The sequence below is a fragment of the Cyprinodon variegatus genome, unplaced genomic scaffold (genome assembly GCF_000732505.1).
Source record: "Cyprinodon variegatus isolate N-32 unplaced genomic scaffold, C_variegatus-1.0 Scaffold129, whole genome shotgun sequence".
In the NCBI taxonomy this organism is placed as follows: Eukaryota; Metazoa; Chordata; class Actinopteri; order Cyprinodontiformes; family Cyprinodontidae; genus Cyprinodon; species Cyprinodon variegatus.
This window is the reverse complement of record NW_015150582.1, coordinates 898,710-920,995: the sequence shown is the minus strand read 5'-3', so window position 1 is coordinate 920,995 and position 22,286 is coordinate 898,710. Positions and strand designations below refer to the sequence as shown.

Below are 22,286 nucleotides of genomic sequence, written 5' to 3'. Positions count from 1 at the left end.
GTTTAATGTTAACATTACATAAACTGCATTACTAATAAATAAAGCTTGGATGTTTAATAAGAGTAAAAAATAATCCATACAGTGTTAGTCTGAAGTGAAATGCAGGTTTTAGTGACACATACCTGAGTTAGAGCTATACCGACCGCTAAAAACTGAGATAATAATCATGATGATTAATGCCTTACTAAAAACTCAGACTTTATTTTCTACTCAACATAAGGTGCGGATGTAGACTGGGTGTGTTGGAGTTCGGGTTTATCTTTGCAATGTTTTATTTTCACCTCAGAAACTGGCACATAGGGGAAAGCAGCAGGTTATGAGTTGCAGTCGCTCCGGTTCTTGATGTCCCTTTTGGAGCACAAGAATCAGCCATGGCTCCATCTTCAGTTTGGTCAGACTTTCTGTTTTTTCTACATTTCATCAAAAGTAATAAGTCTTTACCATATGAAGTTAAAAGTGCAGAGCTGATGTCTGATTTAATCAGCCAAACTGATCGGAGTCTCTCCCTTTAAAGCTGCTTTAATCCTGTGCCCAAGTCCAACTCAAGAACTTCAATATTTGGCACAAGCAAACAAAAACAAAACAAAAATTTTTTTACGCAAGCGCAGACATAAGTAATTCTCTTACCACATTTGTCATAGATTAGTACTTAAAAACAATATTTCAAGATCAAAGAATGCTTAAATTTCATCCTTTCACAAAGTAATGAAAAAAAAGGTAAAATTCCCACATTCAGACAGCATTGGCTTTCCAGTCATTTTGATCTATTTTATGGATGCAAATCAAATGGCAATTAGTATTTTCTGGATGTATCATTCGTTGTGTTTTTTTTTCCCTGGACGGAGAACAGTAAGTCTTTAAAGAGTCATTAACTGAAATGTCGGGCCAGTCTGGCTGAACGGTAGTCCACTCGGAGCTGGACGAAGGCGTGCAGTAGGTTCCGATCCAGATTGGTCAGATGCTCACCTGAGCAGACCTGCTTCAGGTTGTCAGGGGCAACTACCAGCAGGTTACAGAGAGCGTGGAGGGTATCGAAGAGCTGCAGCACAAGAGGAACCTGAGAACAGACAGGCCAAAAAAAGATGAACATCTTTTCGATCATGTCTTATACAGCTGCATCTACATCAGGTTATGTTGTTTAATTAAATGAAATTCAATTTTGTTTCATTCAATGAATGAAAAAGTCAAACTTAAAATAGATTCATTACATACAGTGTAAATGTTAGGCGTTTTATCTGTTGTTGTTGACAAATATGGTTTACGCTTAATGATAGAAAACTAAGTTCTGTTTTCCAGCATCAACAACAGCTCAGCTGAAGGGCTGAATCATAACATATGAATGAAAGTTTGAGTAGAAGGAGAAAGTTTGGTGAAGAAATTAAAAAATGCCTGGGATATGTTTGCTGCATTCCTCATGTTGTTCCACTTTAGAGGCAGAGATACAACAGAATTGTCTTAGTTAAGGGAAAAATAACTGAACCGTTACCGTGTGGTCCACAGTTCCTTCTCCAGTTGAAAGACCAAACAAAAACATTTATGAACTTGGAAAATCGAAGTTCTAAGAGTTTGAAAGGAGACTGAAGAGGTACAGGATCCATTCTGATTGAGACCCAGAGTGAAGTTTGAACGGTCGGTGATAATTTGGGGAGTTGTATGAACCGCTGGGGTTTGTTCACCTGGTTTGATCAAGGCTACAGTAAGAGCAGCTTTCTACCAGCGAATCTTCTATCATCCTATGCTTCCCTCTGTTAAAAAGCTTTATGAAGATGCATATTCCTGCTTCATTTACGCTGATATCCCTGTATTCCACTGGCCTGACCTGTAACCCACCAAGAATCCACAGAGTATTGAAAAGGGGAAGATGAAAGACATCGAATCTGACATTGGAATAGAGATGAAGGTCAGTGAAGGTCACAACATGAGTTTAATGAACACCTAATCAGACACAGCCTGAATGAATGCCTCCATACCATAGTTTTACAGTGGGTGGCATTCCTTAAGTAGGCTTGGATTTCTGCACATTTTTAATGAACTTTTATATTACCGGTACTCATATTTGCTGAAACACAGATTATTTTTTTCTTTTCCTTAGTTGTAAAATCCTTAGAACATCAAACTCCTTCTGGGTCTAAAGAATATATATATAACCTGAGATCACCTTAAATGGAAAAACAATAATAAGTTAATTTCATCAAAAGCACCTTAATGTTGGTTTTTAACAGAAATAAACATTTTGAAGATCAGTTCAAAGAGCTTAACCATGTTTAACACCATGCTTGCCCTGTGAGTATTTCCATTTCGGACGTCTGTCCCTTCACTCACCTTGAAGTCCTTGGCGCACCGTCTGTATTCAGCCACGTCACAGATGGCCAGCATGCCTCCCATCGAGCTGTAGCTGAATTGCTGTAAATGCTCATGGATGAGTCTGTGAAAACGAATGCCCAGCTCCGTCAGCACGGTGTCTACGTTTTTCCCATCCATGGACTTCCGAACGTGGTCCACCTGTCGGCTGACGTAGGCGCAAACCTTGGAGCAGGCCTGCCAGATAAACGGGGGAAAACAGGGACAGCTGAGTAACTAATCATCTGTAGTTTAGGAACAAGATGTGTTGCGTTTTGCATGAGAGCTCAGGATCTCTTACAGTAGTGTACTGGATCATGACGTTGTTCTCATCCTCGGGCCTAAAATCGGTTTTCCTCTGCTCTGTTGTCAGGATGTGCTTCATCTGACCCACCATGCAGTTTAAAGTTCTATGTGCAAAAGGAAAATGCCTCAGAAGAATAAAAGTGTTTCCATTTCCACAAAGAGAAAAGTATATTCTTATTACCTTACTTCACAAAAAAAAAAATATACCAACCTATCAATTCCTGTGTCCAGTTTTACTTCCATCTGTTCAATCACCTCCTTCTTCTTGTGCAAACACTCAGCCAACTTTGGAGAGGAGCTGTAGACGGATTACAGAGAATATTTTGGGTAAATTGAAAATGATTCTGTTCTTATGAGAAATAATTGTTAGATGTTGTCTTTTAGGTGTAGCTGACCTTATTAAGGGCATGAGCTGGTCATTAAACTGCTTGTCAAACAAATGGAAGATGGAGTTTGCTTGTTGAACCACATCCAGGAAATACAAGTTGGCATTTTTTGCATCAGATGAGGGAATTGCTGAAGGGAAAAGAGGAGGGAAAAAAAATCATGGATAAAAGTATAACATAGGCATTTTAAAAGGGGATGATGCAGCATTATTTCAGCCATTTCCCATTATTTTAACAGCTTATTGTCTCAGATAACTGCCCAGGATGAAAAACCTCTTCAGTTTGTCTGGAGCCGACTCAGCGTAAGAACATCCCGGTTAGAAAGCAGGATCATGTAACATGAAATCACCAACTCAGACCTAAATTATCCCGGCACTTTCTCTTCATTTTAACCCACAACTTTCCATCATATTGAAATTCTATTCTCCTCAAAGTGACACATTCAGATGAGAAATAAGCTAGCAGTCATTCATTCTTATACAGTTAAAGGTTTAATTCCAACAATTTTAGCAAAACAAAACAACAACTTTATAAAATACATCTATTCTATAGAAAGTTAACCTGCTTTCTTTACCTTAATTTTATTTTAAGTATTCTGAACTCAAAAAAATATTTTAAGAGACATAATGTTCAAGTTTCTGTTTTTTTCAAATGTTTCTGTACATCTACTTCTGCTTCAAAAAGCCAATGTTTTTTATTGAGAAAGCTACTAAACGAAATATAACTGCCTTTAATTCTGTATAATTCTTAACAGCCAGTCTGCAAACAAATCAACTCAGAGTTGGATCTGCTGAAGGTTTTTCTGTTAAAATTGAGAAATTCCCAAGGACAGGTTGGGACTCTTCTTCTGACTGCTTCTTTAGACATTTTACAATTTTTTTATTTTTATTAAGATTTTAATATTTGAACCTGTGAAAGCCGGGTCAAGGAATAAGCCCTCCGTACATGGATTGTTTGCTTAATCCCTGCACCGATTTGATTTTACAACTCCAAGAAAATTAATAAACAACTTTGAAATCATCAATCAAAGTTTCACATTGAGAAATGACAAAGAGAGTAAGTCGGCTGCAATGACCAAGCATGTCTGGAGGAGTTACGACGAGGAACTCCAACCAAAGAGCACTGTACCAGCTGTCGGACATGGTGGTGGCAGCATCATGCTGTGGACATGGTCTACTACTGCCAGTGACATTGGTGTTTTGCGACAAAATTAAGTGTTATTCCACAGCAACAATCCAAATAGACAGCAATATTAGTTTTTGATTGTTGGAAGAAGCCAGATATTGAATTTCTGGAATGGAAATTTAAAAGCAGCAAGTTCAAGCCCCTTAAAAATGCATGTTTTTAGCTAAAAAGCAAAGCCTGTACCAGAAAACAATTAAAACAAACTGTACCCTTTATGGTAAAAAGAGTGGTAAAAAATGTTACATATTTAAAACAGTTTGTTGAAAAAATAACCATGGCAATAACCCAAAGCACATACATAATAATAATAATAAATAACTTGATTGATTTCACACTAGCGTAATTTAACTTTAACTTTAACCGTAATTTAACTTTTAACCTTGGAGAGCAGTTGGCTGCCAATGTGCGGCGCGCAGGGAGCAATCGGGGGTTCAGGGTCCTGTTCAGGGATCCAGAGTGCAGGCTGTGGGGATCGAGCCAGGCACTTGAAACCTTCTCAGAGCACAAGTGCACCCCTAGGCCCATACTCCCCCTAATCAACAACCAAGTTCTGGACTTTTATAAGTCTTTTGTTGCCCAATCAGTTTAGATGATTCTTTGATTCCTGTTATTATGTCGTAAACATTTTGCTGTATGTAAAAGCAAACAGACATGGCGGTTCTAATGAAGACAGATGGATGTACCTGCCAGGCCGATCTCCAAGGCATAGTCAATGTGCTCTACACACAGATGTTCAACCAGCAGGAGGAAGATAGAGAAGGCATTCTTGGGCAGATCAGAGGGATCTGAAAGCTGTGTCACAGTAGAGGGGAAAAAAAGAAATTAATTTGAATAGAAAACATGCACCGTTAGTAAAATGCACTTCAGAACAAAGCAGAGAACATTTACCCGGTGACACCTCTCGAAAGCATGGCGGGTCTCCTGTAACAGGTTCACAACCAGTTCCGGGGACAGGAAGGTCTCCCCATGGGTGTCAATACTTGGACCCAGTGACAGATTGGTGCGTTGTCTGATCCGCTCCTTCAGCTCTTGAATACTAAACAAGGACAACAATTAGCTAATTTTCAGCAAAACAGAAAAATTTAATTTTGTATAAAAAATCTTGAGGTGTAAATCTGACCTGCCAGAACCTAAAGAACGCTTCTGGTGGTTCTTGGAGTCATAGTATCGCTGCAGGATCATAGCACCCCGAGTGCGAAGGTATTCCCTTTCCATGTCAATGTAACTTTCCAAATAAGAGGAAAAAATGCTCTTTATCAGCTTGGACAGGAACGTGTGCTTATCTGAGCCCAGGTTGTATTCTCCCAGCTTTGTGGCCAACGCTGTGGTCCTAAAAATATCAAGATGTAAATGAAGTGTGAGGAACCACATAAACTAAAAGCCAGAAAACAGCAAATGAACAGTGCTTTACCGGATATAAAGGTCGTAGAGGTTCTTTAGGTACTGCTCCACATCTGAATGTCGGGTCTCGTCCAGTTTTCCCCTAACATGAGCCTGTTTGAATGTAGGAAGTTAAAAACAAGCCCAAACATGAATGTATGAATGAATCACTGTGAAATTACCTGAAGCTTGTTTTCAAAGATGTTTTGGATGAGTTTGGCCATGACTGTCTCTGGACTGCTGAAGACCTCGCCCACTTGCTTGTTGACCCTCTGGCAGAGGGCTGCTGTGTCCTCAAACACATCATTCCTGATGTAGGCGCCCTAAGACGGATAAACACAAACAGAAAGGAGCATATCAGTCATTTTTACCAGGGGCAAAAACAAATGGACAAACATGTTAAAAAAGAAATCGAACTCGTACTTCCTGACACTGCTTAATATAGACGTCCACACAGTGTGCATAACCCTTCAAAAGAAAGACAAAGATATTAAAATACTTACTGGCAACATCTTGTACTACATACATCATGTGCCACTTAAATGAAACACATGGAATAGAAGAACAGGCAACAAATATGTTTTTCTACCTTGAAATGTAGAAGAACCGCTGCAACCTCCCGCATGCGACCGATTTCCCCTCTGCGCTGGGCTGCGGTAAACTCCTGGATCAACTGCCGCTCCAGGTCATGGTATTTACCTAGACCCCAATAAAACAAAAAACAGTATTAGAAGATACTTCAAACCTTCACTACTTTTAAAAGACAATAGAGGGTAAATGTCATAAGAAACATACTTGCTATTTTTGCCTTGACATCTGCAAACCTGTCGCACAGAGGGAGCATGAAAGACGTTTATGATTAGTGAGAATATCTCCTTAGATGATAAAACTTTAATTGCAGTATACCTTATGTGCTCATGAACTTTTTCATAATTTTGTCACATTACAGGATTTTTTCGGGGTTTTTTTAAAATCAGGATTGCATGTGATGGAGCAACATAAAGTAGTAGATAATGTTAATTCGGATGGAAACTGAGACACAGCATTCTTCCTTATCTGAAAGGCCGGGTAATAGCTGGGAGCTAGGAAGTCCATTCTGACCATAGAAGAGGTACAGAGATCCACAATTCAGGTCCTAATAAAGGTCCTAAAATCTGTTGGCCAGACCGCCTTCAGTTCTATGCTGCAAAATGTTGATTTTTGAAGAGTGGGAAGTAGATAAAAAATATAATGTGAAAGGCCCTGTTTGCCCCAAGTCCTGTAGGGTAAACAGCAAATAGGTAAGAGAATGGGCTTTGGTCAGATAACAGCAAATTTGATTATTTATTATGATTATTTATTTTGGGCAAACATACAAAAAGAAAAAAATTGGCCTTTCCATCTAAACATAGCAAACACTGTTGTTGGGAGGATCAATCTGTATGAATTTGAGTATGTTGGCCAGAGTTGGAGCAACATAAAAGGGCATCCCTGGGTCTCTAAGAGTTTGGGAAAGACCAGGGACAAGTTAGAGGTTCACCTGCCAGCAGAGCAATGACACTACAACATATAGAGCAGGGGTAGCAACCTGCAGCTCCCTGGAGCTTTTTCAAAAATTTATGAAAATGGAAAAGATTAATTTTTTTTTATATGGCCTACAGGAGGTCCAAAACATTCATTATGTTTTCCAATGCTGTAAAAATGTGTATAATAAATACATTTAAACAATAAATGTAAACATTTCTGTTAAAGATTGGCATCATAGCCTGCAACACAGGTTTCAGCACGGCAGTGGCGGATGTATCTTGGACCTTGGATCTCAAAGGGAAAAAAGGAAGATAGCTGATGAATGGATCTCTTACTTTAGTGTACAAGATTCAAACAAGAATGGACCGATTTATTTGCTTTAATGCCAATACGGAAGGATTTCCTGCATGTTTGGTTTGTAATGAAAGGGTGTCAAGTAATGAAAAAAAAAAAGCGTAGTTTGGAAATGCATTTCTAGGGAAGGCATCAATATGCTGACCATCAAGTTGAGAGGGAGAGAAAAAGTTTGATCATAGTACTCCTGGATAAGTTAGAGAAGCACAAAGTTAGAGTTAAAAGTGGCTGGCATCTCCTAACTCCACTACTGCTGTAAGTTTTGTTGCAAGCATTAAAAAACTGTCAACAGATCGAATTTGATGCAGGTATGTGAACTTTGTTCCATTTTTTTCCTCCAAATTCTCAAAGTAAAAATAACACCAAAATAAGACTTTACTGTGTTTCTATAATTTCATCAATGCAACGTAAGCTAATACATTAATATTGTAACAGAATTTAAACTTATAGCACCAAATATCGTACAGTGGAGCAGCCACATGAAGTGAGATTTGCTCCAGGATCAACATTTAATCATGAAAGCTTATATATATTTAAGCCCATGTAGTCCTTTTTTATAGTGGGATAATACACTTCTACATTTTTGTGGCTCCAGACAGATTTGGGTTTTTTTTGGTCCAATATTTGAACAGTTTGGGTAGCCAACCCCTGATATAGCATGAAAAACATTTGGTTTAGATCAAAGTATATTCATTTGTATGAAGTGTTGCACCAGTCAACACCTGAATCTAACTAAGAATCTGTAGGAAGAATTAGAACTGATGTACTCAATCCAGTCAGACTGAGTTTAAGATATTTTGCATTGAAGAATGAGCAAAACAAAACAAAACACTGTCTTAATGTGTGAAGCTAGCATATGCAGCATATGAATCTGTAAATGCAGCAAAAAGAGGACAGAGTTTGACTTGGGAAATATTTTAAAAGTTTTACAAAGACTTATTTCTTGTAGTTCCATCAACTTTACAATAATCTTTGTTTGTTTTTTCAAATCACATACACTCCAGGGAAATACAACAAGTTTTGTGGTTGTGATGTGAGAAAATAGGAAAAGTTCAAGGGAGGGATGGTTTAACATAGCGCTGAGAATAATTCCCAAGCTTCTACTTGTTCGACAGCCCTCTTGTCTAAAGCTGCCTCCAGGAGGCCTGACTCACCTGTCGAACGGCAGCTCCTGGGCAATGAGATGCAGCTTCTGAATGATATCAGCAGCCTCCTTAATCTGAGGGTTACAGAAAGAGACAGTGCATGGGTGGGCGAGAGAGAGAGCAAGAGAGAGGAGATGTCAGGTGAGGTAGGAAAAGGGAGATAGCACAACAGAACCGTGTGAGGTGGACATTCAGAGAGAAAGTGGGCAGGCCGCCGGCAGTGTCTCCACTTGAGGGATCATCATCTTAAGGCAGCCGCCCTCCACCTTCCTGTGTTAAACAGGAAGCTGATAACAGACAGGCTGCGCTCACCTGGGCATTGGCAGCAGCAGTCCTGACTTAGCAGCACATCCAGCTCTTTACTGGCACGTCTTTTCTGAATGGGCTGTAATCCCACAGGAGGCTAAATCGCTTTCAATAATCTGTCCGGCCAGGGATATCTGTGTAAAAAAGGAGGCCCTATCAATCCCCCCCCCCCTTCCGCACACATCGGCTGAAAAACCCACAGACCTACGAAAGGCCCACCGTCCGCAACTCCTCTGTTCCTCCAGATGCCTGCCTCAGCTAACATCATTACTCTGCTCCCGTGAGGAGGATCCAGCCTTTCTGCTCGGCGAAGGTTTTCTAAGTATCTGTCCCCCAGCTAAGATTAGCTAAATCCCATGTAAGTAATGTAGCCGTCTCCCTGCAGTCAGGGTTTAGCAGCACTTGTCTCCACGCTGGCGGCCCAGCCCTCCCTTTCAGAAGGATTAGCAAAGCCATCCCCCTTCAGCTATTCACTTGCAGCTTTTCTCTTTCCCCCTCATATGGAGGTATGCTCAGGAAGAGGAATCTGGACAGATATTTTTTTTTTGCATGCCTCTCTGGTATACCAGTTCCATCTCAAGATTCAGTCTGTAGGATTGACCCTACCCTCCTTCACTACTTGAAACTGCAAACAGTTTTCGTAGTCGACTATCATGACAAAACTACAAAAATCTAATTTTTAGGAGTCTCTATTTCCCCATTATCAAGGCTCTATGCAACATGTTTGGTTTTCACTGCCTCCCTGTGTACCGTCTAGCTTCCCGCTACTTCGAGGAAAAAAACAAAACAAACAAACAAAAAAAAACCAACAATATATTCTCTGTCTAAGACATTCTACTAAAAAAACTAATTTGTTTTGACATCCGCATCTTGACATCCAAGCTCATCAATCAACCAGCTATTGTCAGATAGTTTTATTAATCCAAATTAGCCGAGGGATCCAACCACAAGGATAAAGTTGACAAATTAATGAGGGCGGGTTACCTCCTAATCCTGTTCATACTCACCTCCAGCACGCAGCAGGGGCCTTTAACAGTGGTCTTCTTCACTCATAAACATATGTAAACACAACACATCTAGGTATATGTGAAAGAAAGTAGTGTTTTGCTGCAGCTTTACCTTCTCTGGGTTATTAAAGACGTCGCTGCGTAGCTCGCCATCCAAGAACTCATTGAAGTAGGTCATGAGCCGCTGCGCTTCCACGGCCCTTTGGCGAGGAGTGTTCACCCCTTCCAACTGGTCGCCAAGATGACACACCTTGGTGGCCACGTAGCTGATGTGCTCATCGAGCTCTTGGAAATGCTGGAAAGCCACCTGAATGGAAACGGAAGGGGAAAAAAATTATGTAAAGAGGAAATGCAGGACGTCACACAATAGGATTGCAACTGCATCCGCAGATGACGGTAAAAAAAAAAAAAAAAAGAACATGGATAAAGTAAACCGAGGCTAACCTTCAACCTAAACAAAACAGGAAATGAACAGTCCAATTAACTTTACATCCTTAATAATGTAGGAACGGAAACACCTATGAAGAAGATAACTGTCGGCAAGATCTCTTGATTTATTCATTCAACTCAATAAATATGGACGAACTGAAGATTTGCTTTTCCTCCTTGTTGTTAACTAAAACATCCATCTGACGTTTTTTCTATAAAAAATTAGGAACAAGTTACAAATTTTCAAAAACACAAATCACAAATGTATGGGTATGAATCAAATTACACATCTACAACACCTGATTAAGCTGTTACACTCATTTTGAGTTTGGTGGAAGTAACGCACCTGGGATTTTACATAAAGAAGAGCAAGAAGATCATAACCAAACCATTAATTAAACTTTATATCTTTTCTCAAATATTGTTTTCAATGCGTGGGCTGGATAAAGTTTGATTGATGGTTCTGTTTTGGTCTTCTTCTTGTTTAAAGGGTACAAACTGACGAGTTTGAATCTAAAAGCCCAGATGTTCGTACTCACAAATTTGAGATTTGAGATGTACTACTAGCGAATTGTTGCAAAGCTCTAACTTTTAACCCTGTATCAACGTCTAAGCTTGTAGTCTCACAGATGGACCATCTGATGTCACACAATTCCAGCTTTTTTTTAATTGTCATTACACTGTCACAAGTACAGAGCAACAAAATTCACTCTCTGCATTTAACCCATCCCCTTGGGGAACAGTGGGCTGCGCCCCCGGGAACAGTATGAGGTTCAGGGTCTTTGCTCAGGGATCCAGAGTGGCAATCTGTGGGAGTGAGGGTTAAATTCAGAACCTCTGGATTCCAAGCTCTATGCCCTTACATCTAGGCCACAACTCCCCTAAACATTTGGGCAAGTTGACAACAAAGAACATTCTTACATTTATTCATGTTAATTTACTAACATTTTTTTACAGTGACCTAAGTATTCTTTTTTTAAGGTTATCTCACCTCATACACCTCATAAACCTCATAAACACCATGCTCATATGTCTGTATGAGTAAAAACTGTTTGAAGAGAGTAGCTCAATTTAAGTTGGAGCCGGTTTATTATTTCCAGATACTAGTCCTCAATTTATGCTGGAACTTTAAAGTTATGCTTTTGGTATGTTTTTTTTTCTTCTCCATCTTATATTTTTTATTATAGTCGTCTTCTTTTTTCATACAGCCTTTGATATCCAATAATGCAATCATTGCAAATAGATCTAATGTTATTGAATTTCTGCACAGTTTTCCAAATACAGATCTACAACTAGAGATCAGTTTGTTTGTTTTTTTGCTGGTTTTCATAAACTTATTTCCAATGTGTTTAAAGTTTAATGGGGGAAAAACAGGAAAAAGGTAGACTGATATGGAATAATCTGCAAAAACTTTCAAATTTAAAATATCAGCATATGGTTTGAACTTCCTTAGTCAAAAAAAAAAAAAAACAGAAGATGCAATTGAATTTCTACACTTTTCTCACCATAAATTGGGCTCTTGAAATGGGTGGAGAACACCTGTGTTAGTGTGACCAGGGTTAAAGACATCTGGATCAACCTACCTGGTTGCTTCTTTGCAAGTCTTGCACTTTGTGGGCAAATTCCTTTGCTTCACGATGACACTGATGCTCCAGCTTCTCCACCTTCCGCTGGATCTTCTCATCTAGCTGCTTCAGCTCCTCGATGTGGCACTTAAATTCATCACACAGCCTGTGTAGAAAACATACCTGCTCACAGATTGCTCCACTGGTCTAAAAAAAAAAAAAAATACATTGCAAATACAACAGGGAATAAAATTGAGACAAATTCTCAACATAAAAAAGCAATTGATAACCACAAGGTTAGATCTGTCCCACTGACCTCAAAGTTACAGTTAATAGTTACAGAATAGTGTTGAGTGTCTAATTCCTGGGTCCCTTGGCTTAAAAAGCTCAGAGAAGTAGCAGCTTCGTCAGCTTCATTTTAAGAGCCATTAGGACTACAGAGGAAATGTTCTAAGTCAGCACCACATTTCAAGGAGTAGGAAATATCCCGAAATGATGAGTGTATAATCTTCTGACTAATTCCTTCAGCACTGGCTGCAGCTTAAAGTCATCTTCCATCCTCTCCCAACAGACACTTTCTTCCTCAGCTGGTGACTCACAGTATGGTGGCCTCCTCAGATACGTCGTCACTGACTCCTCGCTAAGAGCTTCCGAGGAGGTGCTGGCAACAATTTGTGGTTGAAGTAGATAAAGCGGGATGGATCTACAGTAAAGTTAAAGTGGTGTGGCGTTTTATGCTTACGAGATGCAACTCTGTCCCCAAGTGTAAACATCAGAGAGGCTGAGAGAAAAGCATGCAAAGGATTTGTAAACATATTTATTTTGGAAATTTCTCCCAGCCATCAAAAAAAGTCTAAATCAGCACCAGGAAGCTCAGATTTGCTGTAGAAAAGATTAAAACCTTTAGACAATGTCAAAATTACTAGTTGAAAAACTCAAGATAGTTTATAAGAAAAACCTAAATTAATTTGAAAAAAAAAAGGTTTACGGTAATTAAAATAAACAAACATTGAATGCTTTATAAAGATCTTAATCTACTTCATAAAACGTAAATAAAAAAAAGGCAGAATAATTGAAAATATTTAGTCAAGAGAGTGTAGTAGACAGAAAGGTTCAAGGATGTGTTTAATCCTCCTCACCCTGATGATAGCAGCTTTATGAAAAGTATTCTGCCTAAGATGGCAAAGGACATTCTGAAAATAAACTACTAGTAGACCGATGTTTTTTATTAGATTTTTTGAAGTTACATTTGAAATTATTTTTTCCTAACCTATATTTTGTAGCTAATTTTTAGATTAATTTGATCTAGTAATGCATGATTTTTTCTGTGCTGTTATATTCTGCTTGTGTAAAGATACTAAAGCATCTTTAGTATCATCATTATTAGCAGCAAACTGACTGACTCATAAACATGGATCACATAAACATTTGCTGCAGTTTGCAACCGTAAACTAGGACTTTTTTTTTTTGCTAATTATTTAAATTTACCATCCGATAAAATGTCTAAACAACTTTATTTGAAAGAAAACAGGTAAAGTCAATTGTTGAAATTAAAGTACTTTTTTACCATTATTCAAATATTAATTGACCAACAAATGGTAAAAAGAAATTACTCTTCTAATCCAGCAAATCTAAATGAATTAATGTTTGATTACATGAAAATCTAAGATTATAAATTTGTGAGAAAAACTTTACTAAGAACAGAGTCTCTCATGCAACATAATGATATTTTGAAATGTTAATCTTTAAGATGAACTGGCTTTGTTTTAAATCGGTTTTTATCAATAAACTTGATTTGACTTCACATGTTTCTGAAGAGTTTTGGCAGATGTATTAAGAAATATAGCCATAATTAATAATATAGATTAGTTCTAAATGACCAGTTCAATTGACTGGAAGGTCAAATTATTAGATAACTGAACACCTTCTAGCATTTTCAGTCTACAACCATCAGTTGACACAAAATATCTCTCTACAATTAATTATGTTCAGTAAAATAAAGATAGAAGATAAAGGAACAGTCTGATAAACAATATTAGTAAGATGTTCAACAGATTCATGTGTTGAAACAAATAAAATAAAAAAGCAATAAAAGAACTTTTATGCTACATGTTTGATCTTTGGAAAGTTTAATAGAAAAAAAATATCAACACAGAGGCGGAATGCTAAAAACTTAAATTAAACGTTGATTAAAACCTGCAACTGACTTGTTACAGTTGATCATATCAGCTAAAAGAGAAATGAAGACATTGGACACGTTCAGCACTATAATAAGAAACCGAAACATAGGGTAACTTCTGAATAAGGATTTAAAAAAGAAACAAAGTAAACATTGAAATTAAAAACTAAAATTAAGACATCCAGATTCTTGTATGTGATAAATAAGCATGACAGGAAAGATTGGGGGAAGGAATATATCTCCAGTGTTCTGGTTACGTTTATTATACCATCCTTATTATACCAAGTCTGACAAACAGATAAGTAGATATATTTTAATTTCATCACTTTTTACGGAATTGAAAACAACCATTTTTATACAGGCTTTATACAGGAATGAATAACTCACTTAATGCTGTTTAATGCTCTTTTAATGCCAACAACAGGTACCCGTTGACAGGCTGCAGCCATGTCTCGCATTACTCTTTTTTCCAGCCACTTTTGTTGAAATTGGCATTTTTCCCCCCATTCTCTAGCTTTTTCTAACCATACGGCTTTGCGAGTTCCACACAAATATATTGTGAGATAATATGTTTGACGAAATTGTTTTTATAAACAGTTTTTTAAAAAGAAATCATTTTAAATGCCACAATAAACACATTTAATGAATTTTAATGCCAATTGAGGCCTTAATTTAAAAAAAGTTATAATTTAATGATATTTAATGATTTTTAATGACCCGCGGAAACCCCGTTATAAAATAAATTGCAGCAGTCTTTTTTGATTCAAAAACAATGAGAAAGATTTTTTTGAAAACGTTAAAATAGGAAATTATTACAAAAAAACCTCGGAATCCACATTGGTATTTTTGAATCTATAATTGTACAACTATGCACTTTTACTGTTCAACAGCATCTTTTTTAAGATAAATGTTTAATAAAAGATAATTTTAACAGTAAATGTATGGCTTAAAGGGGAATTTAAGGAAAGCTTTTGCATCTATTTTCTACCTTTTGGGATCAAAAGCCTCAGCTCCTCCTTTAGAGCCTCCACCTGGAGTCCTCCATGCCAGCCTCTCAATGTACTCATCTGCGTCAAAAGGTTCCTACATGAAAGTGGAAAAACACAGTGAAATACTGAATAGACCTTAGCATGAGCAAGCCAAAAGATTCCCACTGAGAAAATACAAATAAAACAGTTTATAAAATATTTAAATCACAGCTGGGATTTTCCTGCACGCAGTCAAAAACATCTCCAGGAAGATGTAATAAGTCGCTCTCTTTTCACTCAAATTTTAAGAATGAATTGCATTTTAACTGGACTAGTCCTTACAAACCTGTATTTACACATAGTAAAGCTCAATTAACATCGTAAGCAGCCGCTATAACAGTTAACCATTAGTTAGCCTACTAGCTAGGACAGCCTCCAGCTGTTGTTTTTACCTCGAACAATTGAGCAGTGGTCGCCATATTCACGATTCCCCTCACAGATCCGTTAATTTAACTGATAAGACAACCAATAAACAGTCAGCTATCGCGCCGACTTTTGCTTGGGGCTGTTTTCTCCTTTCAGTTTTGCCCTTTGTTGACAGTTAGCTGGTTAGAAATGCAGCTTCCTGTATGGGAGGGAAGGGTGGGGACGGGGACAGATAAGTGCCGCGCGAGCCTGAGCCGACGCGATTGGCCGGTTCATTTATGCGGCGCTCAGAACTCATCTTTTTAGTTATGTTGATTTAAATCTTCCTTTAATATATATCTGCTCTGTAACTTTCTTAGAGATTTGTTTGTGGATATGTATGAATAAACAGTATCATGAAGACCAAAGAACACAGCTGACTTTCAAAGAGAATTGTTCTATTTAAACTTTATTATGGACTCGAAGTCCAATTTCCAGGTTTTAAGACATCACATTAAAACTAAAGTATTTACTTAAATATAAAACTACCAAAGCACGACAATCCACCTAAACTGACAGCCCAAGATAGGTTTCAGCTCAAAGCAGCAGCTGCATATATCCAATAATTTGGTGGGAGAATATGTTGACAAGTGGGTTGTTCTTTACTTTGGATTTTATTTAGTGGTAAATCAAAGTAAAGTGGACTGAATACATATACATTTAACACCGACTTTTCAGAGCCAATCAATATGTTTTTTCCCCCCCTGACACTACAACTATGTATCACAATGAGCTGCTATGCAGAGGTGAGCCAGAAGATTTTCATAAGGATGGCCAGACAATAACCAATGTACACTGAGGGGTGGCTGAAAGTGGATAGGCGCCAGAACCTCAGGGTCAATCTACACTGTTCCAACAGGAAAATTAATAAGCAAAACATTAATATTTTCTAAATAAAGACAAACTATATTTTCCTACAGCCTTTGCTAACAAGTAGACGCATATATTTAATCATCCGTGCTATCTAAATAAAGATATAGTGGATACAATTCTTTCAGTTTTGAGATCTGGGGCGTAAATCTTTTCCATTGTCATTATTTACCTACTTGTATCAATAAACATCCTGCTTAAAATTGATATTTACAAGCACTAATATCTACATAAATTGATTATTTGATAAGTTTTTATTAAAATTGTTATTTATCTATGATTTCACTGAAGACTCCCAGATGACTTGCAGAAACACATTTTCTCTTTACCCCATATAACACAAAATGTAGTTCTGAAAGGAGCATGAAATCTGTTTTTATCACGTTTGCATATTGATGCATATAATTAACCAAAAAAAATGTAAATGTTTTGAATATTCCACTTAAGAGTATTACTGCTGCCACAATCTGTGTTAGAGGGGGAAAAAAATGTAGGGGTGGCCACCCCTGGCCCCCCATCTAGCTCCACCCCTGCTGGTATGTCACATAAGTGTGAATAAAATATATAAAAGTTTATGACTGTTAAAAATGTTAAAGAACATCAATGATTTTGAATTAAACAATAAAAGCGAAGCAATGTGCAATGAAACAAACAGAATAGGAATAATGGGCAAAGCAGAGGCTGTTTTTCTTTTTAAGCTTTGGTAGAATTATTGCACTGAATAATTCTAAAACTGACCGATGTCTAAGGGAAATACTTCAATCAGTTAACGTTATCTACTTAAATAAATAGCTAAATCAATCTTAAAGTTAAAGTTACTCAAAGCCTAAAACGCGGGTCTTGGTGTTGAACTAAATCAAATAACCCAGATCTCAGAAAACAGACGGAATTCCCATCTCTGGCACGTTCCCCTCATGTTGCGCATGCGCACGGGTCAGCTGGTTATCGGCGGTAGTCACGTGAGAAAACAACAGGAAGTGAAGTGCTGCATTAAGAGACTATGGACATGGAACAGTTAAACAGGCTCTAAAGAAGGTAAACATTAATTTATATATGCTAGGGAGGCTTTTACAGCTGCCAGGATGAGTCTTCGAGCTTTGTGGATTATTTCCCATGAAAAAGGAGAAAATGCATCAGTTCGGTTCTCAAGGTCTGTAACTTCCCTTTGATTGTTTTACTCTCTATGCACACACTGACTTTTTGTATAGATGATTAAAAGAAGATCGTTGGTTTTATATGAAATCTTTACTCTCGGTGCTTAATGTGTTTTATTATTCTCCCAACAGGAGGTTTGCTACTGTGGAGCACCGTTATAAAAGCCTAGCAGGTTCCTCCTATGTATCAGTCCCAGAGGACAGTAACTTCCTGCAGCTCCTGCTCACTGAGCTGGGCCTTTCCAGATCTAACAAGAACTTCGTAGCTGCCAGGGATGATTGTCTTTACCGCCCACGCTCACCAGCTGTGGAACTGTGTTTGGATGGAAAGAAAACTCTGTGGCCTGTGTTGGCCCTCTCTCAGGGGCCACTCATCCTGGCTTGCCTCCCACTAGTGGATATCCCCTCAGAGTCACGGCCACCTTTGGCCAGCCTCCTGTCAGTGTCACAAGGTCTCACACTTCTAGCTGGTCTTCAGGCCTTTCTCTTCAGCTCAGGAGGAAAGCTGGATAATGAGGGGCTGGTCGCTCGTGTTGCAGCGCTTCCATCTCTCCTCTTGCAGATTTGCCCCCTTGGCACGCCCCTTGATATTCCTCTTGTAGGAACACCTGCTACGCCCACTGTGCCCACCTCTGCTGTCAACCAGAAGCAGCCGGCGTGGAAGACAGGCCTACATCGTGGCCGCCCCACTGTGAATGTAGCAGTGGTTGAAACTGTACGATCTATGCAGTTTGGGGACCAGAGTAGACAGGACCTGTGGGATGTTTATGGGACTGTAACCTGCAAAGTAAGTGTGAAGAAAGCAGTTATAGTTCTCCTCACCGCATAAACATTCTCTCATATTACACCCACAAACTTTAATACACATTATATGGATTTCTCTTCCAAGACAAATTTAGCGTTTACTAATATATTTTTCTACCTCCTTTTTCATACATTTCAGTTATATTTAGTGCAAAGTAAAAAGGTGCAGCTCCTTTAGACATGATGTGAGCCCCTTGGCTGCATCAGTGATAAAACACATTATACATTTTAATGAGACTGAATACATTTGCTTTCCACACAGAAATCTGACTGAATTTAAGCACCCCTTCTCTAGGCATGCTGACAACTCTAAGTGCTTTCACCCAAACACACTAACACGAACTGATCTGTTGGGAAATAATAGTTGAGTTCCTTTTCCAGGAGCACATCAACATGTGAAAGGAGGAAGCTGGAATCAGCAATCCTACTCTTCCTGTTCTGTTTTTACCATAAATCCTTCCTCAGCTTTCACAGTTATTCCCCATTCTGTTACTATCTTCAATTGAATCTGAACAAATACATCAAAGTTTCTGGCTTTGGCATCCCAAAATGTTAGAAAGTCCTTTTTAAACACTTTTTAAAATGTACTGTCACTTCATAACCTCTATATCTGTCTTATTCATCACTGTTCTTTCATCAGTGTGAAGTGGAGGGGGTGCTACCAAACGTCACTGTGACCCTCTCGCTGCCACACAATGGTTCTCCACTGCAGGACATCCTAGTCCATCCCTGCGTGACCTCCTTAGATTTAAGTATCCTGACCGCCAGCAGCCTGGATAACGCCGACGGCTCGGCTTTCTCTGGGCCATACAAGTTTCCCTTTTCCCCTCCTCTGGAGCCATTTAGACTTTGCAGCTACACGTCACAGGTATACACCTCAGAAGAAGACCAGAGACTTTATGAGGCGTTCAAGAGAATGATCAAATGTTGAACTTTCCTTCCAGGTGCCTGTTCCACCCATCCTTGGCTCATATCAGCTTAAAGAAGAAGAGAATAGCCTTCGTGTGAACGTATCCCTCAAACTCCATGAGTCTGTGAAGAACAGTTTTGAGTTCTGTGAAGCACTCCTGCCGTTCTTCAACAGGTTGGCAGCATCTGCTCACACCTTATAGAGTATATCTTCTTTTTTTGCTACATTAGCATTTATTCACTAGTTATTAGTCAGATAAAGTGGTAACTGATCTGAGCAGGCCAGGCAAAAGTAAGCTGGGACATTTTAAAGGCCAGTATTTGATTTCACACCAGCTAAATGCAGTTTTCCCAGACCCGATTTCATGCATAAAATGACAAACAACATAATAATATCATAATCACCTTTAACTAGCCTTTCTTGTTGTTATAATTTCTAATTTCTATGTCAGTTCTGGTCAAATTTATTAGGAGTTATTACTGAGGAGCATGGGCGGTTCTAGAAAGGGGCCAACAGGGGCCAGTATAGACTTAAACTTAGACTTAACTTTATTTATCCCTAGGGATTACTCCTTCAGGGAAATTCTGGTTCCAGTAGCTTATATAGAGTACAAAGAGTTAAAGCATGATGCCATTAAAGGTAAAAATACGACAGATGATACAAAAAGAGTGTATATAGTACAAAAAAGTTGTAAAGAGTTGTAATGTCGTGGAATATGGTTTAGATATAAAAATATCCGCACTGTAGAGAGCTAAGGGAAGATTACATAGTAGTTGACTTGGATTATTGCAGCGATGTACTGACCTTATAAATGAGTAAAAGATTACACAGGCTACAGGTAATTAGCATGTATTATTGCACAGTGAGAGAGAAGATTATTGCACCTGAGTGACAATTGGTAATGTTTTCCACAAGATGTCCAAGGAGGGGGGTGCTGACCCTTGTCCTTCTTTCTATCACCTCCTCCTTCTCCCTGGTGAGGAGTTGTACAGCTAGATGGCTTTCCGTATGTCGACATGCTTCTGCATGCTTCAGCGTGCTCATAACTTATGCAAAACATTCCCATAACTTATCCAACGTATGTCTGCGTTTTTTTTGCCAGATTTTCCGTACGTCAGGCATATGCTGGTCTAAATCGTCAAGGTGTGACAGGGGCTTTAGAGGGACCCCCAGTATATTATAAACCTAGTAAATATGCAACCAGTTAACCAATTTTAAACCTCTGATTTAACACAAGTCTATTTGAATATGAATGTGTTTCCTTCTGTGTGCAGTTTTTATGTTTTTTATATTTTTGTTCTGCTAAACTTTTCGTTTATTTTCCAGAGAAATTAGACTAAAACTGAAGAGTGTGTATAAAGTATAAATCAGAAATACTGGCTTACCATTTTACCATTTTAAAAAAGATAATCTATATCATTGTCTGTCTTAAGAAAATTCCAACCAATCAGATGATTGGTTCGGTGTGTTGTGCTTTTAATTTGTTGTGCGAGTCTCATGCTTTCCACAAATGTATGTTTTTTCTCTAGAAATCAAATGGGTAATGTGGATGTGAAGGTGAGCTCTGGACAAGTAGACGTGACAAAGGAGAAAAATCGCCTGATCTGGGCTCTGGGTACATGTTGTTTCATAGTTTTGTATAATAAATTTGACAGATTTTTTGAAATAATATTTTGAAAATGTAACTATTATTACTTGTGTTGTTTTCAAAATAAAGGTCAAAAGTTTCCAAAGTCTCGTGAGGTTACATTGGAGGGAAAAATAACATTTTCTGGATCCTCTCAAGGACCTTCAGACCCTCTCTGCACAGGACTTACAGCCTACATTGAGGTAAAGTCTTATATCTCTTCATTAACATGTAAAGAAACCTGTCTGCTCGTACCCTTTACAAAAAAAAAAAAATCTAATATATTATACATTAAAAACAGGATTTCACATATTCAAGAAACTACAAAAAGCTGTACTCAGAATTTATTGAATTATAAGTGTGACTTGCAGGAATGAATTTATATAATTTATAAAATTTTCATGGAACAGTTCAAACAAAACCTTTCCACTGAAAATGCTAGTGCTAAGTATTGTATTTTTTCTGACTTGAACTTCTTTAGATTTGTAAAAATCTAACCCAAAAGCTGTAAGAAAAATAAAAAAAATAAATCTGAGGTACATTTAGCATCTTGCAAAAGTATTTAAGCCTCAGTCTCAAACCTTTTAGCTTTTTTTAATCCATATGTGTCATTTTGCATGTAGGCCAGCGATTTTAATTAGGTCTCAAAGCAGAATAGGAGCTAAATTCTCATAATTCCTTGTGTAAAAAATAACAAACAGGACATTACTTTTTTTTGACAATCTTCTGAAAAAGCAATTTTTTTCAGAAGATTGAACCATTTTCTGTTAACACAACTATGGAACCAACAAACCGTGTAGGAGTTGTTGACTTGAACGGTTTTACCTTTTTCCCCTAACAGCTGCACCTAAAGGTGCCAGACACGACCCTGTCTGGATGTAGCGTCGACCAGCATTCAGTGCAAGTTTATTCTTCTGCCAAACCCAAGATTATCACATGTAAGCTGGAAGCTTTGATAACCAAGCACTCCCTGCACTGTTCTTATGTTAAACTGAAACTCTTGTCCTTGTGTGATCCTCAGCTCGAGAACTTCAATCCAAAGACTATTTCATCTGGAATTCAACGGGTCCTGCCCCGATGTCCTCTGGTCAGATGATGACATAGTGCCGATGGATCCATGTTTGATTGTAGGGTTACAGCCCAGTGTACTGAGAGTGAAAATCCAGCCTCCAGACTGATATTGCCATAACTGCATTGATTTTATTAAAGTTATTTTGTACAGTTCCAGTTACAGTCTGATAAACACTCATTATAGGCATGAATGTCATGATAAATTGTGTATTTTGAACTCTTTTTTTTTAATTTTTTATTATAATTTTTTTTTATAGGAGGATTGTATGAAGTATAAACCGAAAGCACCAATTTCAATTTAATGTTTTAGTGTTTTTCTCTAATCTTAA

General features: G+C 38.1%; 2 protein-coding genes across 2 annotated transcripts; one reads left to right on the top strand and one right to left on the bottom strand.

Moving 5' to 3' along the window:
• Window positions 1-824: 824 nt before the first annotated feature.
• exoc5 (exocyst complex component 5) lies at window positions 825-15,693 on the bottom strand. Its single transcript, XM_015376123.1, has 18 exons — window positions 15,509-15,693; window positions 15,077-15,171; window positions 11,928-12,075; window positions 10,028-10,222; window positions 8,612-8,676; window positions 6,393-6,421; window positions 6,187-6,296; window positions 6,021-6,065; window positions 5,780-5,920; window positions 5,629-5,711; window positions 5,338-5,547; window positions 5,106-5,253; window positions 4,901-5,009; window positions 3,042-3,162; window positions 2,858-2,944; window positions 2,642-2,750; window positions 2,323-2,538; window positions 825-1,057 (listed from the first exon to the last, which is right to left on the bottom strand). The coding sequence occupies exons 1-18, from the start codon at window positions 15,533-15,535 to the stop codon at window positions 869-871; spliced, it is 2,127 nt and encodes a 708-aa protein (XP_015231609.1). The 5' UTR covers window positions 15,536-15,693; the 3' UTR covers window positions 825-868.
• A 1,667-nt stretch (window positions 15,694-17,360) lies between these two features.
• ap5m1 (adaptor related protein complex 5, mu 1 subunit) lies at window positions 17,361-22,194 on the top strand. The gene is made up of 8 exons (XM_015376065.1): window positions 17,361-17,541; window positions 17,678-18,332; window positions 18,990-19,217; window positions 19,294-19,433; window positions 20,789-20,874; window positions 20,977-21,089; window positions 21,728-21,824; window positions 21,908-22,194. Exons 1-8 carry the CDS (start codon window positions 17,474-17,476, stop codon window positions 21,988-21,990), a joined length of 1,470 nt encoding a protein of 489 aa, XP_015231551.1. The 5' UTR covers window positions 17,361-17,473; the 3' UTR covers window positions 21,991-22,194.
• The last annotated feature ends 92 nt before the right edge of the window (window positions 22,195-22,286 follow it).

Bases quoted from the DNA above. Each gene is read 5' to 3' on its own strand.
- exoc5 (XM_015376123.1), bottom strand. From the start codon at position 15,535: ATGGCGACCACTGCTCAATTGTTCGAG. The intron at 15,172-15,508 runs GTAAAAACAACA...ACTTTCATGTAG, and splicing joins CCACTGCTCAATTGTTCGAG to GAACCTTTTGACGCAGATGA. The intron at 5,712-5,779 runs GTAATTTCACAG...ACATTCAAACAG, and splicing joins TCTTTGAAAACAAGCTTCAG to GCTCATGTTAGGGGAAAACT.
- ap5m1 (XM_015376065.1), top strand. From the start codon at position 17,474: ATGAGTCTTCGAGCTTTGTGGATTATTTCCCATGAAAAAGGAGAAAAT. The intron at 18,333-18,989 runs GTAAGTGTGAAG...TTCTTTCATCAG, and splicing joins ATGGGACTGTAACCTGCAAA to TGTGAAGTGGAGGGGGTGCT. The intron at 20,875-20,976 runs GTACATGTTGTT...TTCAAAATAAAG, and splicing joins TCGCCTGATCTGGGCTCTGG to GTCAAAAGTTTCCAAAGTCT.